Source organism: Oratosquilla oratoria, chromosome 13 (assembly GCF_046742065.1).
Source record: "Oratosquilla oratoria isolate Oo_2021 chromosome 13, ASM4674206v1, whole genome shotgun sequence".
Taxonomy (NCBI): domain Eukaryota; kingdom Metazoa; phylum Arthropoda; class Malacostraca; order Stomatopoda; family Squillidae; genus Oratosquilla; species Oratosquilla oratoria.
In genome coordinates this window covers 67,236,998-67,256,959 of record NC_134789.1, presented here as the reverse complement: position 1 = coordinate 67,256,959, position 19,962 = coordinate 67,236,998, and the positions used below count along the sequence as shown (strand labels likewise).

General features: G+C 42.6%; 1 protein-coding gene and 1 pseudogene across 2 annotated transcripts in view; both read right to left on the bottom strand.

Annotated features, from left to right (window-relative positions):
• The window catches only part of LOC143032472 (monomeric sarcosine oxidase-like), a 31,904-nt gene extending 24,248 nt beyond the window's left edge, over positions 1-7,656 (bottom strand). The window contains exons 1-2 of one of the 2 annotated variants that reach the window (XM_076197314.1): positions 7,516-7,656; positions 1,546-1,691 (exon numbers count right to left, since the gene is read on the bottom strand). In XM_076197314.1, the coding sequence (XP_076053429.1) occupies positions 1,546-1,691; positions 7,516-7,537 (168 nt within the window). In that variant the 5' untranslated portion in view covers positions 7,538-7,656. Of the gene's footprint in view, positions 1-1,545; positions 1,692-1,772; positions 1,798-7,515 lie in introns of those variants that run through there. The other variant, XM_076197315.1, reaches the window with a different exon arrangement.
• LOC143032473 (uncharacterized) lies at positions 2,365-7,664 on the bottom strand (annotated as a pseudogene).
• Between the last annotated feature and the right edge of the window lie 12,298 nt (positions 7,665-19,962).

Below are 19,962 nucleotides of genomic sequence, written 5' to 3'. Positions count from 1 at the left end.
AAGGAGAGAGGCTGCAGGAAGAGGACAGTTTTAAGTATTTGGGGATGCATGTGGCAGGAAACAGATGAGTGGGGGTGGAAGTAATCTGTAGAGTGAGAGAAGCATGTAAATGTCTTGGGGATATAAAAAAAAAGTGTCATGAGATATGGTCTTCTGGGAATGGATGCTAAGAGGAGATTATGTGAAGGGGTGATCATACTTATGACACTGTAAGGGGGCAGAAACTTGGAATTTACAAGATCCAGGAGGGAGAAGTTTAAATTTGTTTGAGTGTGTCTCAGAAGTATGGTAGGGGTTACAAGGTTGAATAGAGTGAGAAATGATTAGAGGTGAGGAGGAGAGTAGGGGTGGAAAGGGAGCTGGAAGATAGGGCTGAAGAAAAAGTACTAAGATGGTCTGGACATGTGAAAAAAAAAAAACGAATGAAGATAGATTAGCAAAAGAGGTGTGGAAGGCAGAAGTGGATGAAGTGAACTTGAGGGGACAACCAAGGGTAGGATGGATGAATGGGGTGACAAAGGCTTTGAGTAAGAGGTGAATGTCTATTCAACAAGGAAGAGAGAAGGCAAGGGATAGGGGTGCATAAAGGATGGTTGTGTATGGATATATTGATACAGCCTAAAGAGATTTCTCCCGTTCTTCTCTATTTTCTACATGAGGGGACTGGGAGGAAGGGTCGCTGTGTAAGTGAAACAGTCCTGCTGTGAATGTGCTGTGTCTTGCTCCATTACTTCTGAACTGGGTAGTGGGTAGGAGACAGGGATGACACTTTATCCACAAGGAGCTAAGTGGGAAACAAGGATGGTGGATGGGAGTGGAATGAGTGGGGATGGATGCATGCCCTTCACTTAGCTAGAATCGGTACAGAGGAGAATGACCAAAATGATACAAGGGCTTAGAAATTCACCTTACAAAGACAGCCTTAGGCACTTTCACTTACATCCTCTGGGGAGACATAGAGTGCAGGATGATCTTGGTGTGTGTGTATATGTATATACACACACATATATATTTATATATATATATATATATATATATATATATATATATATATATATATATATATATACACATATATATATATATACACATATATATATATACATATACATATATATATACATATATACATATATATATATACATATATAGATAGATAGATAGATAGATGATAATTTGAGAGTAAGAGAGTGGACATCATAAGCATTGTATAAATTTTAAAATAGAGATGATAACTGGAGAATAAATAAGAGACAAAATTCCACAAGCTTAAGGGGGCAACATAACCCAAGCTGGAACAACATATGAATCTGAATCTACCGGGTATAAGAATTGGAGAATAAGAGATAGGACCCCACAAGCACTACTCCTTTCCTATATAATACTATTAGGTAAATACAGTTAAGTAAGTACACAGTCTTGACATCAGTCATGCCTTTGGATAATGTGGACTCAGGGCTCAGTCTTAGTCTCATAAGATGTGGACTCATCTATAACCCTGGTTTGTACATAAAGAAAAGTTACATTTCCTAACCACATTCTTACCTTTGGTTCTGCAGGACCAACAAGACACACAGAGGTTTGTGGAATAGCTGAAGCATGATATGCTGCAGCAGACCCCATCATGCCAGCACCCACCACAATCAGATTGTAACTTTTATCAGAACTCTCTGCCATATCTGGATTAACAACTGTAAAAAAAATCATCAAACAATTTTATTTCAGTAACTGATAAATATGTAGTACAAAATTAAGAAGTACACGAGACTTACCTGTGGTCAAGTTGATGTGTACTTGTGATTTTGGGAGTCAAATCACCTCTTCTGTAGTGGAGATTTCACATGAGATGTCGCTGTAGCGCTCCAGCCGTCAGACTTTGTAGCAATGAACACCCACGTGACCCAAACTAACAATTAACCAATCATAACTAAGTTATGTACACGAAATAAAAAGAAAAGGGATGGGAAGTGGAGGGCATGTGAAATCTCCACTACGGCAGAGGTGCTTTGACTTCCAAAATCACAAATACACGTCAACTTGACCACAGGTAAGTCTCGTGTACTTCTTAATTTTACCTCGTCAAATAACCACGTGGAGCGTTTCACATAAGGCTTTGAAGCCATGTGGGTGTCGTGCCTGTATACTTCGACCTTGTATAAGAACTGTAATAATGGGTCGAAAAACCAATGATTCCACAACTGTAATCATCATTGTACATATAGTTTCATTTAACACATGATATGCAATACCCATTACAACTTAAACATTTCCTCCAATTTGCATAATATGCATAATAATCAAAACCAACTTTTATCCAAATATGCATAATCCTGCATAAGTGGCCTTGATTCCTTATTATATCCACACTGTGTGCTAACCATTTTACATCACAAATTAAGATGTAACATAATCTTAGAAAAGTAACAGTACCTACACTAGTACTGCCTCCTGAAAAGGGTCTACTTCTGAAACAATGTGTTTGTCATAAAATTTTGCAAAAGTACTCTCCTGTGTCCATCCTGCTTTTGCCATAATACAAGTGATAGGTACTGCCATAGCCTTGGCCTTTGATACTGCTGCTGGCCTAACACTACCTGCTGTAAATTTTGTTGTGTCCACTCCCAACGTACTAAGCATTGTCTTAATCCACCGTGCAATGGTGTCCTTCGTGACAGACTTGTGTGGCTTAATGTAGCTAAGTAGTAATCTATCCTTATCTTGGGAAACACCCTGACTGAATTCCTCCATTCTTGTTTGGTAATGCTGTAATGTTACACATACACATAAACTAGTGTCCTTGGAGTAAGCTTGAAACTTCACTGCACGGACATTAAACTTGGGCCTGCACTGCTTAATGTTACCCTGTAATTGAACTAAAATATAATCTTGCTCCATGTGAATTCCATATGTAACCAACAGATGCAATGTTTGAACTCTACCAGCTTGGGTCAGTGCCATTAACACAACGAGTTTAAATGTCAAATCCTTAGGGTCAGAATGTGCAACGGGTACATAGATTTCAATTTCTTTAGAACTGGCTGAACATTCCATGTTTCCGTGTATCTAGGTAAGGGTGGTCTCAGATTAAATATCCCTTTCATGAATCTGATGACAAATGGGTGATTACCAGCTCTGCAGCCATCCACAACAATGTCTAGAGACGAGATGGCACTTTTTGCTGTATTGATGGTTTCATAACCCACGTTCCTGTCGAAAGTTTCAGACAAAAAATTTATAATGTTAGAAACAGTAGGATTAAAGGGATTAACGTTCCATCTATCACAAAATTGTGTCCATCTCTTAAGGTGCAGTCGGTACTGTTTCCCTGTACTCGGTTTCCAAGAGGCCAGGATGATGTCTGTCTGCACCCGCCTTAGAAATTCCTCTGTCTCGCAAGTGCTGCCTGATAGTAGGTACGCCATCAGTTGTGTGTGGCACATCATTGGGTGCTCCTCCCCTGAGGATGGGTGCATTATCACCTCCTTCTTCTGCGTAATGGCGCGAGGGTGATCGATCAGCATCCCGAGCAATGTGCCCATCCATGGTTGTGATAACCATAGTGGAACAACTCTCTTGCCCCTTCCGCTTTTATCTTCTGTAGGCACCTAGCAATCAATGAAAATGGAGGAAAGATGTATGCGAGCTTAAATATTGCCCAATTTAAGGAAAATGCATCCAAATGTGTTGCCCCTGGATCTAGTTTCCAGGAGCAATAGCAAGGTAATTGCTTATTAAGCCTTGAAGCAAACAAGTCTATAACTGGGGTACCCAAAACGGACAATTTATAGTTTCACTCAACCAACGATTTTGATATGTGGCTTATGTGTTTCTGGTGAGAAATGTTGTGATATGTATACATCTCATATACATGACGAGTAATATAACCCCAGTCATATAACCCACTTCTTCACTCACTGTCCACCACAAGCATCAAAACGCCAAGTCAGCATCACGAGGCCCAGTGGGATGCACAAGTCCCTGACACATCAATCCTTTGGCTTCGCGACAACACCGTCGACCACCAAACGACACACACACACAGACGAACACACGCGATCAATCTAGTAGCCACCCAGTACTGACATACGATATTACGTATACTGACGGTCCTCCCCTGGATATATAATTAACATGTACGGTAGTAGACATTGGTACGTAATTAATGCAGTTGCCCCACCCATGTGGGACAACAGACTAACAAGACAATATTATTAAGATCACGATTGAGGGCAACTCTAGAATTTGTCTACTCATCACTTCCGGGCATGAAAACTGGCTCACACACCCGAAGAGCGGTCGGTTCTAAGTGACGTGCCCTAGTGATAAGACTGTGTAATAGTGTGTAAACTAAGTTGTTTAAGATACGACAAATAAAGAACAAAAACTTAAAGGTGTTTGTGCAAGTGAACCCTTTCTGCTGATGATGTGACGACCCCGTTACATTTTGTGTCTACAAGTAACGTTGGATGGAGATGATGTAACGATACCGTTACACCCGTCCCGTTACAGATATGAACAATGGTGTACATCATTTCCGTCGCAAATGCGTACTTTTCAAGTAATTATTGAAGTTATGCACTTATGCCTACATCTCCCCAACGATCTGGGGGGGACCTGTGGGAAATCGGGGTTTTTGGGTGGGGAGCACTAATAAATCGAGTAATGCGCGTTGCAAAACATGTATAAAATGAACAAGAACAAAGAAAAAATATAATATATATATATATATATATATATATATATATATATGTATATATATATATATATATATATATATATATATATATATATATATATATATATATATATATATATAAAAAACATAAATTTCACCTTTGAGGTCCGGAGTGTGGTCGGCTAACGAGCGGTAGCCATGTTTGTTTACCAAGTTACCAACGATTCGAAATATTTTTCGCTATACATTTAGCAAAGGCCACTACACACGCGCAGGAGTTGCTAGCCGTAAACTAACGTAACCTAACCGTTCGGTTAGGTTAGGTTAGGTTACGCTAGGTTAGGTTACGCTAGGTTACGTTACGCTAGGTTACGTTACGCTAGGTTAGGTTACTTTACGCTAGGTTAGGTTACGTTACGCTAGGTTACATTACGCTAGGTTAGGTTACGCTAGTTTAAGTTACGTTAGGTTAGGTTACGCTAGGTTACGTTACGTTAGGTTACGTTACGTTAAGTTACGTTACGTTAGGCTAGGTTAGGTTACGCTAGGTTATGTTAGGTTACGTTCCGTCAGGTTAGGTTACGTTAGGTTAGGTTACGCTAGGTTAGGTTACGCTAGGTTAGGTTACGTTAGGTTAAGTTACGTTAGGTTATGTTACGTTAGGTTAGGTTACGATAGATTATATTACGCTAGGTTAGGTTACGCTAGGTTAGGTTACGTTAGGTTAGGTTACGTTAGGTTAGGTTACGTTAGGTTAGGTTACGTTAGGTTAGGTTACGCTAGGTTAGGTTACGCTAGGTTAGGTTACGCTAGGTTAGGTTACGCTAGGTTAGGTTACGCTAGGTTACTTTACGTTAGGTTACGTTACGTTAGGTTTGGTTAGGTTAGGTTAGCTTAGGTTTTATTAGGTTACGTTAGGTTTGGTTAGGATAGGTTAGGTTTGGTTAGGTTAGGTTACGTTAGTTTACGGTTAGCAACTCCTGCGCAGGTGGAGTGGCCTTCGCTAAATGTAGCTGATCTAGCGACAAATATTTCGAATCGTTGGTAACTTGGTAAACAAACATGGCTTCCGCTCGCGTTAGCCGACCACGTTCCGGACCTCAAAGGTGAAATTTATGTTTTTTTACATCTTTTTTATGTGTTCTTGTTCATTTTATAGCTGTTTTGCAACGTGCATTATTCGATTTATTAGTGCTCCCCACCCAAAAAACCCGATTTCCCACAGGTCCCCCAGATCGTTGGGGAGATGTAGGCATAAGAGCATAACTTCAATAATTTATTACTTGAAAAGTACGCGCTTGCGACAAAAATGATGTACACCATCGTTCATATCACAACATTTCTCACCAGAAACACATACGCCACATATCAAAATCGTTGGTTGGGTGAAACTATAAATTGACCCCAAAAACCTCACACAACTGGTGGAAATACGTACATTAAGTTTCCATTTATGTCTATCATTAATCAAGCGTGATGCCATGTCTACCAGCGAGTTAATCTTGCCTGGGATTTGGGAACACGTGATCCAGGCATTGTAAGTGAGGCACCAATCCCATATTTTGGTGGCAATCTCATTGCAAGCGATAGACTTTGTACCACCCATTTCATTTACATTAGTTATTGCAGTGGTGTTATCACAATGTACTTTAATATGTTTCCCTTTCAATACTGGTGTAAACACTTGCAACACTAATAAAATGGCTCTAAGCTCTAAAACATTGTGTATTAATTTTTCTGTCATGGACCAAATACCAGAAGCAGACTGACTGTTAACATGCCCCCCCCCCCCCAACCTATGTTGGAAGCATCAGTATAGATGTCAATTCTAAAAAAAAAAAAAATTCTTATCTTGTGATGAGATGTTATCAATCCAGCATTGAAGGTCTGACTTCATTCCTTCTGTAATTACAAAGGATTACAAAGGCGGAGCATACCGACAGGAGACCTTTTGATCCATATCTAGGTCGGATGCGAAAAAAATCATATTAATAATAAAATAATAAATAAAAACTATAATAATGTAAATAACAAATAAGATACATAAATAAATGCATAGGTATAGTTAAATAATAAACAAACAAGTAAATAGTAAATAATAATAAATTGACATATAACTAATAATAAATGAAAATCAGACAGACAAAAGATAACAAAACAAAAACAAATAATATAAGATAAATTATAATCATTACAGCATCTTACTTAGGTATTTATCTAAATGATTCTTAAAGCTTCGAACTGAACTACATTGCACTACCTGTGCAGGAAGTTTATTCCATTCATTAACTGCGCGGTTGGCAAAGTTGTTTCTACCCACTTCCAAATTGAATCTATTTCCGGACAGTTTGAGACCATTGTTTCTTGTCTGATTCCCATTCAATGTGAAAATTTTGTCACTTTTGATGTTGTCAATTCCCTTTAAAATCTTAAAGACCTGTATCAAGTCACCTCTGAGTCTACGTTTTTTTAGGGAAAAGAGATTCATGTGTTTTAGTCGATTTTCGTATGATTTATTTTTTATATTTGGAATCAGTTTTGTGGCTCACCGTTGTACTTTTTCCAGTCTGTCAATGTCTTTAATGAGATTCGGTGACCATACGGAAACAGCATATTCCAAATGTGGACGAACTAACGATTTATATAGCTTGTTAATGAGTGATGGCTTTTGAAATCAAAAGATCGCGCAATCAGTCCCAGAATCTTATTTACTTTCTCAGAGGCTGAAATACACTGCTTAGATGATTTGAGGTCGTTACTGATAATTAAAATTACGCCGAGATCTTTTTCACTATCCACTTTTGTTAACGAATTTCCAAATAACTTGTAATCGTACTTACTGTTATTTTTACCTATGTGCATTACCTTGTCATATAACTATTAAAGTTCCCTTTTTCAACCTGCAAGGCTGCAATTTTTTTCTGCTTCTACTGTCTATAATGCAGTTTACCCAGCTCTACTGCTGAAATGGCAGTTATCAAGAGACCAGTAACCCTGGCTGCCTCTCTAATCTTATCTCTACTTTTACTCCTAAGTTTTTTTCAGGCTTGAATGATTTTCAGAATCCTGCGTTCAGGTAAAGAAATGGTCATATTATTATTGTCAATAATGTTTCCCAAGTATTCAATGGACTTTGTGGGCTTCAACACTGACTTTTCTACATTAATGCAAAAACCTAATATCTGCAATAATTCCATAGTATCATTTCTACAAACAAGACAGCCTCTCTTGGACTTATTACGTATCAGAGTATCATCAATAAAACTGGTAATAAAGAAGCCCTATTTGGTAAATATTTAGTTTCGACAATGGGAGGAATATAGCAATAGAAAATAAAAAAATTATTTTGTAAATTAAAATGTATCAACGTAATATGAAAATTTGTGTGCGGAAATGAAAATAAAAATACCTTGCTACAAGGTAAATATGCTAATGAACGAAGTCGGTAGCATAGGATAGGGACGCCATCTTGTCTGTCAATTGTTTGTCGTCTGCCCGGTCTACTTGAAACTGACGTTTCAAGTAGACGTCACTTTCAAGATGGACATCACTTTGTGTACAGGTTGTGCTCCCACTCCAGGTGACGTTCTTAAGCGATGCTATAAAGACAACAAGTCATCTGTACAATTTCTGCGAGAGCACGGGGTTCTGCCATGCCAGGGGACCCTGAGGCAAGATCTAAGAATATAAGGTCTAACCACTTCCGACCAAATTTCGAGGGAGTTGGCGCAGCGGGCCCGTGAACGTCACCTGGCTGTTCAAAGTGGGGTTAGCGGGTCCTATAGCTGTCAGTTGAAGCTGGTCCGTCGTTCGAAAATGACGTCGCCTTCGCTCGCACCGCTCCACTCAATTAGTTATATTCTGACAAATATTATATAAAATATATATATAGATATATATAAAATATTATAGTTCCTGTCTATATATATGAATATATAATATATATGATATATATATATATAATATATATATATATATATATATATATATATATATATATATATAATATATAAAATATTATAGTTCCTGTCTTCCTTGGCGTTTCACAGTTTTCTTCAGTGTATCACAAAGAGAAAATGGACGCATCCAAATGACGTCAGAAGCTGCGCAGAACTGCTCCAGCGGTTAGACCTGTTTACTTAGACCTTGCCCTGAGGTACACACCCAGAATCTTGAGAGGCTTTGGTGCAACGTCAAAGAGTGGGTACTGAGGCCTGGTATACGGCCTCGGTACTTCCGACAGTACTTCGCAAGGTACGTTTTCATGAAGGAATGTTATGGAGCGGAGATTCATGCATTCCTTCAAGCTGCAAAATCTTTGTATACTCCGCAAGCTGAGAGAGTGGTTGAAAAGCCCGCCAACGTCTCTCACGACGACGACAACGAGGACGAGCCGGATGACATTTAATTTGCAGGTAATGATTTATTAAACACAGGTTAGGTTAGGTTTGTTTAGTTTAGTTTACCTTAGACGAATTTATCGGCCTGTCATTTCTTCGACGTCGGCATCTACCATAACAAACATGGCGTACCATTCGTCGTACACGACTTCGTTACGAAATGTGTTTTAGCACCGTTTTTGTTTTTCATTTCCGCACACAAAATTGTATATTACGTTGATACATTTTGATTTACAAAAATAATATTTAATTTCCTATTGCTATATTCCTCCCATGGTCGAAACTAAATGTTTACCCCCCTTTTTTTCTCAGTGAAGTAAACACTGGTTTCATCAACTTGGTGAAAATTCTAGGACCTTCAGAAATACCATTGGGAAGACAAGTGAACTTTAAAATGTTGTCCTCCCATTGTGGAGAATATTATGACTTCCAACAGATTTCCCATCTCTCAATACGAAATGTTGACGGTGTAAGTTAATCTAGGTGACCGTCCCACCGAGTTAATACTGGGATACTCTGTGTGAACTTTATACAACTTTCAGCAACAACAAATCTACGTAGCCTACCTGTGATCAGCAGGGACTCATCGAACCCTGAAAAGTACAATGGCATCACAAAACATCATGTATCTTTGTGAATATGTAATCATTTCAATTATTCATATTAGTTTGGATATTTCATGTAACTCAATTTATGACTTACCGTGGCCTTGGGGCCACTTGGAAATCTTCTTCGTCTTTGTTCTGGTTAATGACGGTGATGTGTGTGACGACTTCGGGCGTGGCATGGAGGATGAGGGGATGGGAAAAGGATAAAGGTATGTTGAGGGGAATGGTTCTCTCACAGAATCCCCTCACTGGTTTAAGACACGCATCGTCGTATATGCACTTCACACATGATATATATGAGGTCTGTGATTGGGTTAAATTCATATTGTAGTAGTTTTAGTTCGGAACAACGGCAGGACAAATGAAAATCAACACAAAATATCTAATCTCTTTTTTTGGTAATTAGCCACAAGGTGCGACACTAGAAGTGTCACATGAGAAATATAGGTGAAGCTCGGACTAAGGCCACAGCTTAGTGGAGCTTATGGTTGTAGCTGGACGTGGAGCCTAACGTCAGCGAGGCGGTAGTAGATGATGACGGCGAGGCTCGATGGGACAGCTAGAAGACTGGACGAGGAGATGTAGTTTGTGCGCTGGTCGGTCTGGTCGGTACTGTTCTGGCCATCTCGGCGAAACGCCAACCTTTTAAGGGAGGCTGGCGGGAACGTGAGGAGCTTTCCATGTTCCTGATTGGCTGACCGCTGGCTGGGAGGGACACCCTTGCGAACTACGCTCGCCAACTACAGGAACTTGGAAAGGCTAGCTCCGAAGATTTCTTTGATCAGTGTGTGACGGGTCATAGGATGCATCACGTCACTACACCACTCCCCCCGCTCTTCGAAAGCGGGCGTCGAGGAGGATAGGGAGCGACGCGCGCGACGTACTTGAACCGGTCTGGCCTTCGGATCAATCACCCCGAACGAGTGGTCATGCCGTCAGGGGGCATGTCTGGCGAGGAGGGCCTTGATGGAGGGGGGCTCGAGTGCAGGGTGGTGTTGTCGAGGTCGGAGGCCTGGTGATGGGAGGTCGGTTGAGTATGGAGCTGTGGAGACATAAGGTTGGGTGAGAATTGTTGCATTGCATGGTCGAGCGGGGGCGTGGGGTGGGGAGGATCTTGGGGGGGGGTGCCGGGAACAGTTGTAGAAGGGTGTGGTTGTGGGATAGGAGAAGGATAAGGGTTCGCCGTCGCGTACGCGTGATCTGTGTGAATTTGGGGGGGGGGCTGCTGCAGGTGCTGTGGTGGTGGGGAGTTAGGGGCGGGAGGGGAGTATTGGTTTGGAGGGGAGAGTTTTTCGGGGGGTGGGGAATGACTTGGTTCAGTGGTGAGGATGGGGTTAGGACCATGTTGCAAGAGGTATTGTAGTGGCCCTGGAGTTTTGGTAGGGGGAGTGGTGGGGAGGTGGGCCGGCTTGAGCCTGTCGATGGAGACGCGATCCGGTTTGGCATCTCGGTTGATCACGAAGTGTTTTGTTGATCTGGTGAGGACTCGGAAGGGGCCATCGTATGGGCGTTGAAGAGGAGTTCGTTTGGAGTCTCGCCTGAGGAAGACGTAGTCACTTGTAGACAGGGCCGGGGGAAGGTGCTCCGGTTGAGGTTGTGGTGGGCGAGGGGGGGTTGGACGGGTGTTGGCGAATGTCTCCTTGATAAGTTGGAGGAGGGCGTGACGGTCAGGATCGCCGATGGCAGGCGTGGCAATTTCCCCAGGGAGGCGAAGGTTCTCAGCGTAAAGTAGCTGAGATGGGGAAATGTCGTTGTCGACCTTTGGTGTGACGCGGATCGTGAGAAGCACCAGGGGAAGGGCGTCGACCCAGTCGCATGAGGGTTGTGCCTTCAGCGACTCCTTCAGTTGGCGGTGGAACCGTTCCACGAGTCCATTGTCTTGGGGGTGGTAAGCGGTAGTCCGATTGTGTTTGGTGCCAAGGAACCTGAGGAGGCTGGACCATAGGTCAGATTCGAACTGAGGGCCCCTATCGGTGACAATGATGTGAGGTGCGCCGAATCTGGATACCCAACCGGAGAGGAAAACACGGGCGGTCGTCCGGGCGGATATATCCGGAAGGGGGATCGCTTCTGGCCACCTGGTGTACCTGTCGATACACGTAAGGAGGTAACGCATGCCACGAGAAGGCGAAAGGGGGCCCACAATGTTCACATGGACTGACTGGAAACGTGCCGTGGGTGTAGGAAAACGCTGGAGTGGTGCGTGGACGTGGCGCGTAACCTTGGCCGTCTGGCAGGGGAGGCAGGTCCGGGTCCATTGTCTGACATCCTTGTTGATGCCTGGCCAGACGACTCGATCCGTGATGAGGCGTTGTGTCGCGCGGATGCCCGGATGACTGTGGTCATGGAAGGAGGAGAAGACGTCCTTACGGTGGCAGGCGGGGATGTACGGGCGGGGTTTGCCTGTGGAGACGTCACACCACAATGGTACGGGGTTGTTAGGAAGCTGTCTTAGCTGTAAGGATGAGGTGTCGTGCATACGTAGAAGGCGGTGTTCACTGTCGTTATTCTGAGATGCGGCGATGCGTGAGTAGTCTATGTTGTGGTCAGGGAGGATGCTGGAGGTGATTCTAGACAAGGCGTCGGCCACCTGGTTATCCTCTCCCTTGATATACTCAATTCGAGTATCAAATTGGGAGAGGAATGACAGCTGCCGGGAGACCCTGTCTAGGGCATGGGCGAGTGGCTTGTGGTCTGTAAGGATGACGAAAGGCCGGCCTTCAAGGAAGTAAAGGAAGTGCTTGACGGCCGAGACTATGGCTAGCAGTTCCCTGTCAAAGGCGCTGTAGCGAATTTGAGGAGGGTCCAGACGTTTGGAGAAAAAGGCGATAGGCTGGAGCTGGCCGTTGATCTTCTGTTGGAGGACGGCGCCAATTGCTGAGGAGGAGGCATCGGTGGTAAGGAATGTGGGGGCGTGAGCTACCGGGTAGGACAAGCGAGTGGCCTCAGCGATTGCCGCCTTGACTTGCCCGAATGCTTGGGTCACTTCGGAAGACCACTTCACAGGTTTGACCGACCGCTTGGAATGGTTCTTGGTGAGGTCGTTCAAGGGAGCGAGTTTTGCAGCTGCGTCGGGGACGAATCTATGGTAATAATTGACGATTCCTAGGAATCGTCGGAGCATTTTGATGGATGTTGGCTGTGGGAAGTCTTTTATGGTGTCGATTTTTTGAGGGAGAGGATACAGGCCTGCCGTTGAGATACGGTGTCCGAGGAAGTCGAGAGATGAAACTCCGAGGAGACACTTGGACGGGTGTACCCGGAGGCCATAATCTTGGAGGCGGCGGAAGAGGAGGCGGAGGTGTTGGTGGTGCTGGTCATGAGTATCGGAGGCTACGAGTATGTCGTCGATGTAAACGGTGATGAAGTCGAAGTCTCTCAGGGCATGGAGCAAGGTCACTCACTGCCCTTCTGGATCACCATTTTGTGACGAATCTGGTGTTCATGGAGAGTTTGCTGCATTTGACGAAAACCTTGTCAGATCAACTCCAGTCCCCCGATCTCCAGCTTGCCTCAGCAGTTGATTTGGTTGAAGCAGTGATGTCTAGTCTCACAGAGATGAGAAACGAAGAGAGCTGGGAGCAACTACGAAATCATGCTGAAGAATTGTGCCAGACTGTAGGGATTCGCAGACAACTTGCACGTCAGAGGCAAAGGGCAGCCCCACGATACTTGGATGAGTTTGTCATAACATCCGGCATAGGACAAGATGATGATTCGAATGACTCCGATGTTACCAAGAGACGGATTTACTACTCCGTGATAGACAAGTTTCTCAGTGAGTTGAGAAGAAGGTTTTCCGGCGATGCATGTCAGGTACTTATTGGAGTATCTGCCCTCAACCCCAATCATCCAACCTTTTTGAACAAGGAAAAGCTATCAGGAATGGCTGCAAATTACAGGGTGGAGGACAAAGATCTACCCAAAGAGCTGCACCAACTAAGAAGGTTGATTGCCAGAAAGCAGGAGCAGGGAATGGAAGTGGACACACCTATGCAACTTGCCATCATGCTTCAACCGTACAAAGATGCATTCATAGATTTGTATAAGATAGTGCGTATTAATGTTACTCTTCCAATTAACTCAGCATCATGTGAAAGAAGCTTTTCGTACCTAAAGCAACTGAAAACCTACTTGCGTAACAGTAGCGGTGACAAACGTACCAGTAATCCTGGAGTATTAAACATCAATTCCCAAAGAGCAAAGATGTTAGACAGGGATATGATTATCGATGCATTTGCTGCCAACCATAAGAATAGGCGTATCATTCTAAAGTAGGTGGAATGATGTATTTCCACATTGGCCCTGAATTTCCTATGGCATCGTGAGTTTCTCTTCTTTTTTAACTTAATCTGTTTATGGTTGAAATCCATGAAATGTCAAAACATCAAGGATTTACTGGCTTTTTCATATGAAGGACACTGAATGAAGAAAACATGTATTTCTATCTGTTTTTAAAACTATTCTTAAGGAACAACTTGCAATCAAGTTTGGCAAGAGGATTACATTTTTGTTATCGAAACAAGCCGCGGGCTTCGCCCTCCCCGGCTTCGCCTGGGGCTTGGCTGCGCAAACAGCGGCCTACGGCCGCAGCTTTCCGCGCTCTAATCCCTCGTTTCCCCCTTCGGCCTCGGCCTCGGGGCGGAACCCCAACACGGGATCCCCAGCACGAAGAAGAACGCGAATAAGAACACGAAGTAGAATGCGAAGAAGAACGCGAAGAAGAACGCGAGGAAGAAGAACGCGAAGAAGAATGCGAAGAAGAACGCGAGGAAGAACGTGAAGAAGAACGCGAAGAAGAACGCGAGGAAGAAGAACGCGAAGAAGAGGAAGAAGAAGAAGAAGAAGAAGAAGAAGAAGAATACCACCCGACCCCGACTTACCCAAGCGCTTTTTCAAGAATATTTTTAGGACAAAGTGTCACCGTAATACCACCTGTCCCCGACTTCCACAGCGTTTTTTAGAAGAATATTTTTTATTTAGACTTAGATATGTAAATAGTTACTAGGGAAGTGCTTATGTTTCAAAAGTGTTTGTTCAGCTATATATGAATTTCATTTTCATTCAATATAAATGTTTTACAAACCGCAAAACCTTTTTGTTTTTGTTTTTATTTCAATTTTTGCTTATTCGACAATTGAAGAAATATAGCCTACTTCAGGTAATGTTTCATGAAGCAGTTTACACAGACGTATATGCTACATGGTGTAAAAGGGTGATTAGATGCCAGGGCCCACAATACTATATAAGAAGCTTTTGAATTTCCACATTGGCCCTGAATTTCCTATGGCATGTATTGCATGATGAATAAGTCACGGTAAAAATATACACTTGATTTCCTTCCTTGCCCAATTACACAATTTGATGATTGACAGACAATAATACCCCATTCATAGACATTTAATCCAGCTCAAGAAACCCTAGTCACATTATGCAGAGCATATAGAGGGGGTTTTGATTACAATCTTGCCCAAAGTACCGTGTAATTTTTTGCAACCTAAGTGGAATAGCAGCTCGGTGAAGTGATAATGATAGACCTCCAGCAGTGGGTTTGGAAACTCGATATACCTCACTCGAACAATAGATAAGTGAGGTTAGAAAATCAACTTTTTACCGGGATCAAAACAGCATGGTATGCCTCCCATGTTCAGATGTTCGTGAATGATCTAGCGGAGCTCCCGCCAGGGCGGTGCCCCTGGACCCCACCAAGGACCCTAGGCCGGCCCCTTTGACCCCATGGCGGACCTTGGACTACGCCTTTCGGATTGCCGCTAACGCAGAAATTATAGTACTATAAGCCATCCCAAAAATTTGCTCAACACCCCCTTAGCTTCCCCAACTAAAAATTCCTGGCGCCGCCGCTGCTGGCTGTCAGTGCTTTTGATATCCCGGACCCTTGGCGTTTTTTTGGGTCCGTGTCCTGGCGTTACGATTACTGCCTCTGCCCCCCCCCCCCCCGGAAGCCCCACCTCTGCAGTCCGTAGGGCTGGAACCTCGCAGTGTAGTTCCTAAACGTGTTTTTCCCCAGAAGCTTCTAGACCTGCCACTGGTGGATTTCCATGGGAAAATAGACTTCTTGTTAGCAAACTTGTTTTTCAGCTTTTCCGTTTCCTCAATCTGTTTGGCTGACTGAGAGACGTCGTCGCCGAACAGAAAGCCGGACATAGGCACCTTATCCGAACACAAATGCGAGTATTTTTGGTTGATCTCACGTTTCATAATGAAGCGCCTTGCTAAGTTGGTCCTGTGATTAGCATGACCAAGCATCGCCAAGGCACCGTTAAGGGTTGATTCACACTATCGGTCCGGTCGCGCTCCATTCTCGCTCCGCTCTCGGTTCTGAGGTATTCAGGGTTGATTCACACTATCGGTCCGGTCGCGCTCCGCTCTCGGTTCTGAGGTATTCAGGGTTGATTCACACTATCGGTCCGGTCGCGCTCCGCTCTCGGTTCTGAGGTATTCACACTATCGGTCCGCTCTCGTTCCCGTCATCCCCCCTCCCTCGACACCAGTAGAAGTCTTACCATCAGTTACGAAGGATGTGTGACTTTTCTGACGCCGAGTTGGCAATAATCGCTATTGCACTTGATGAAGAAGAAGGAAAACAAAATAGAAAAAGAAAGAGATTGTGGGTTCATCCTATGTTGCAAGATAGGAAGACTGAAGGAGAATTTCATACTCTGTATCCTCGTCTTATTGATGATGAGAGTAAATTCCACAGCTATTTCAGAATGAACAAAGGAACATTTGAGAAAATACTATCCAAAATTGAGGATGACCTGAAATGTACAAGAAGATGCTGCACTTCCTGGCACTGATGTGCTTGCACCATACGTTATAGTGGGAGATGAGGCTTTCCCGCTGAAGAGAAATTTGATGAGGCCCTACCCAGGTTCACAGACTGAACATAAGGTAGAGAAGAGGATTTTTAATTATAGATTATCTAGAGCCAGGAGGATAGTTGAGTGCACATTTGGTATTCTAGTACAAACCTTCAGAATATATTTAAGGAAATTTAAAGCTATGTCTTCTAACGCTAATGCAATCATTACAACAACATGCATACTTCACAATCTGATACACCCAAATGCTGTTGCATTACCAGATACTGTTGTCATGCCTCCATCAAACACAGTACGTCCAATGAGAGGAAGAGGGGGAAATGCTACAAAGGAGGCTTTTGGCGCGAGAGAAACACTGAAAGATTATTTCAGCTCCCCAGCTGGTTCAATGCCTTGGCAAAATGATAAAATATAAGTAGACAAACAAACTTGTGTAGGAATATTTGTTGAGTGAGCTAAGGAGATGCATTTCCGCAGTGGATAATAGGTTGTTATTATACATATGGAATTTCTTTCTTCGGTTAATAATGTGTATTTTTTTCTCTCAGTACCTTGAGAATATGATAAGTATGCAAACATTATTGTATAGGAAAATTGTTTAGTGATGATAGGAAATGCATTTCCACAGTGGACATTAGGCTATTGTATGGAATTTCTTACCTTCACAACCCAGCTGCCTGCTTATTTCAACACAGCTTCTTCTTTTCGCCACGTTATCACTGTAGTGCAGCGAAGTCAGGTCATACAGCTCTGGTTTACCTTTTGACTAATTCTATTAGCATTTCATCTGAATCCACAAAATCAAAGTAAGTTTTGTAGGTTATATTTTATTCAGTTGGTGCTTATGAATATCCTCGCTGTACGCATTGTCATTGTATCAGTGATAAATAAAAAGAAAATGTATTTTTATCATTTTTCTAACTTTCTCATGATCCCATTGTGGTGTTTCCTTTGGATTATCCATGGTTTGGTAGGACAGAAGGTAACACTACTTGCTTATATGAAGGCTGAATCTCGACTGGAGTGGAGCAGGAGGAGCAGGACCGTGGCAACTGAGTTCACACTGGCGCTCACGGTCCAGTCACGCTCCGGTCTCGCTCCAGTAAAAATATCTTTTGACGGAACCGTGACCGGAGCGAGACCGGAGCGAGAGCGCCAGTGTGAATGCTTCCATTGAAATTAATGAGACAATATTGGACCGGACCGAGAGCGGAGCGGGAGTGGAGTGCGACCGGACCGATAGTGTGAATCAAGCCTAATCCTGCTCACTTCCCGCGCAACCACTGGATTACCGTTATCCTGCGTCACCCTATCTAAACTAACAATGACTTAGTGTAAAGCCTCGAATAAATTCAGGGGATATGTATTTCACGTTTTGAGACACAATAAACAATTTTCGAACTGAATACTTGATAACACCTTGCTAAGACACGAAATATGACACCATTGATAAAGCTCACAGCGCAGAACGGCATTTCATAGTGCACGCATATTGCACGCATCAGAATGTAATCAGCGCGAGTGACGTCATAGCCGATAGAGCCTTACGAGAACAGCCAAAGATCGGCGAAGGGAAAGTTCGTCTGCTACCGACATTTTGGTAGGCATTTTTATCACATTGCGTAATAATTAGGATTTATTCTGGCATTACTTTATCAAAAAAATGACTAAGCCATACATCTAGCAAATATTCACCACCTCTTAATTGACCTTTAAGCGAAAAGGGGTTTTTATACAATCAAACGTGTTTGCCAACTCGCTCATCAAACTTCCAGCACAACATGCTTGAAGGATTGTTACATGTTCAGACCAAACAGATAGACAACCTCAGTCGGTGCCAAGAAGAAAAGGGGACAACATGGCCCTTACTCAAGGCGAGGGGATGGCAATTGGGATAATGATTGCCCTCAACGAAAAGAAAATGAAACGTTCAAAGTGGACAAGGGACTGGTTACTGAAAAAAGGACCACATTTCTCATACCAACTTAATGAAGGAACTGAAATTACACCTAGATGATTGGCGCAATTATATGCGCATGGACGAATCTATTTAGAACTTTTGAATTTGGTCACTCCATCCATTACTTGCAAAGACACTATTATGAGAAAGTCCATCACAGCCCTCATGAACGGCTGAGCGCAACATTGCGTTTTTTTAGCAACGGGAAGATCTCTGCCAGACTTAAGATTTTCAGCTCTCATCGCAACCAGCACCTTATCTAAGATTATACCATAAACTTGTCATGCTTTCTAAAAGAACTACGGACAATTGATTTTTTTCATCACATCATCCCCCATGGAATTCATCTATACCTTTATTTCTTAAATTCCTATTAGGGTATTATTTCGATTTCATCTTCCACAATGCTATATGCTTCCTATGTATGTCAATGAAATCGACCATAATTTCCTTTTCCTTGACGGCACACGAATCATTCATTTTGGAAATAATCGGCAAGTCTGTCACTGAAGGAGCTGCTATGGATGTTACTTCTGCGAGATTTGAATATGTATGACGGTTGAAGACTGATGCGTGTTCAGACATTCATGCATAGACATGAACGAGCAAGCTCCGCCCACAAGAGTCAGGCCAGATCAGGCATCCGTCCAACACGTTGGTCAAACATGTTTACCCCTTTCACACGTTCAAACATCGTTTTGGCCAACATGTCTGACCGTGTAAAAAACCCTAAACGCTTGTAGATCAGATGTGGGAAATATGTCAAAATACGCTTACTAAAATGATTCACACTTACATCCCGTTTACTTTATTTTACGTTTTACTTTTGTGTGTTTATGCTCGACTCCCGTTCCGTTTTTCCGTCGCTCTTGGAGTTACACCTTATATCACCATTCTGGTAATTTATTACACTTTATGAAAATCACAAAATTGAATGTCTTGATCGTAACAATCACTGAATAGGTACGTTTTCAATTTCTTCTTGAAAATATCAATATTATTACTTTCCTTTATCTCTCTTGGAAGTCGATTAAATAACCTTGGAACAGATGTCCTGAAGGCCCTAAATCCCAATTGAAGATCACATCTTGGTTCAAAATCAGCATAAAAGGATCATCACTACCTCTAATCAATCCAGCGGATCCAGGTTGATGATCTTCCAGTATTTGCCTTAAGCAATCTAGTTTCCCATGTCTAATTGTCTGGTATACCATAACACAAATTTTAGATATAATTCTGGGTTTAATAGGAAGCTAATGAAACTCCATCAGTACAAATATAATTCTATCACGTCTTGCAACGCCTTTTGGCTTTTATTAATCTAGCAGGCTTGTTCATGATATACTGTAATTTCCTAAGCTGGTAGTTTGGCAATCCATTGTATAATGAATTACATATTGATATAATTAGTAGACTAGACTACTGTAATTTACAGTAGTCTAGTCCACTAATGACATGATTGTGTATAAGTTTTCTC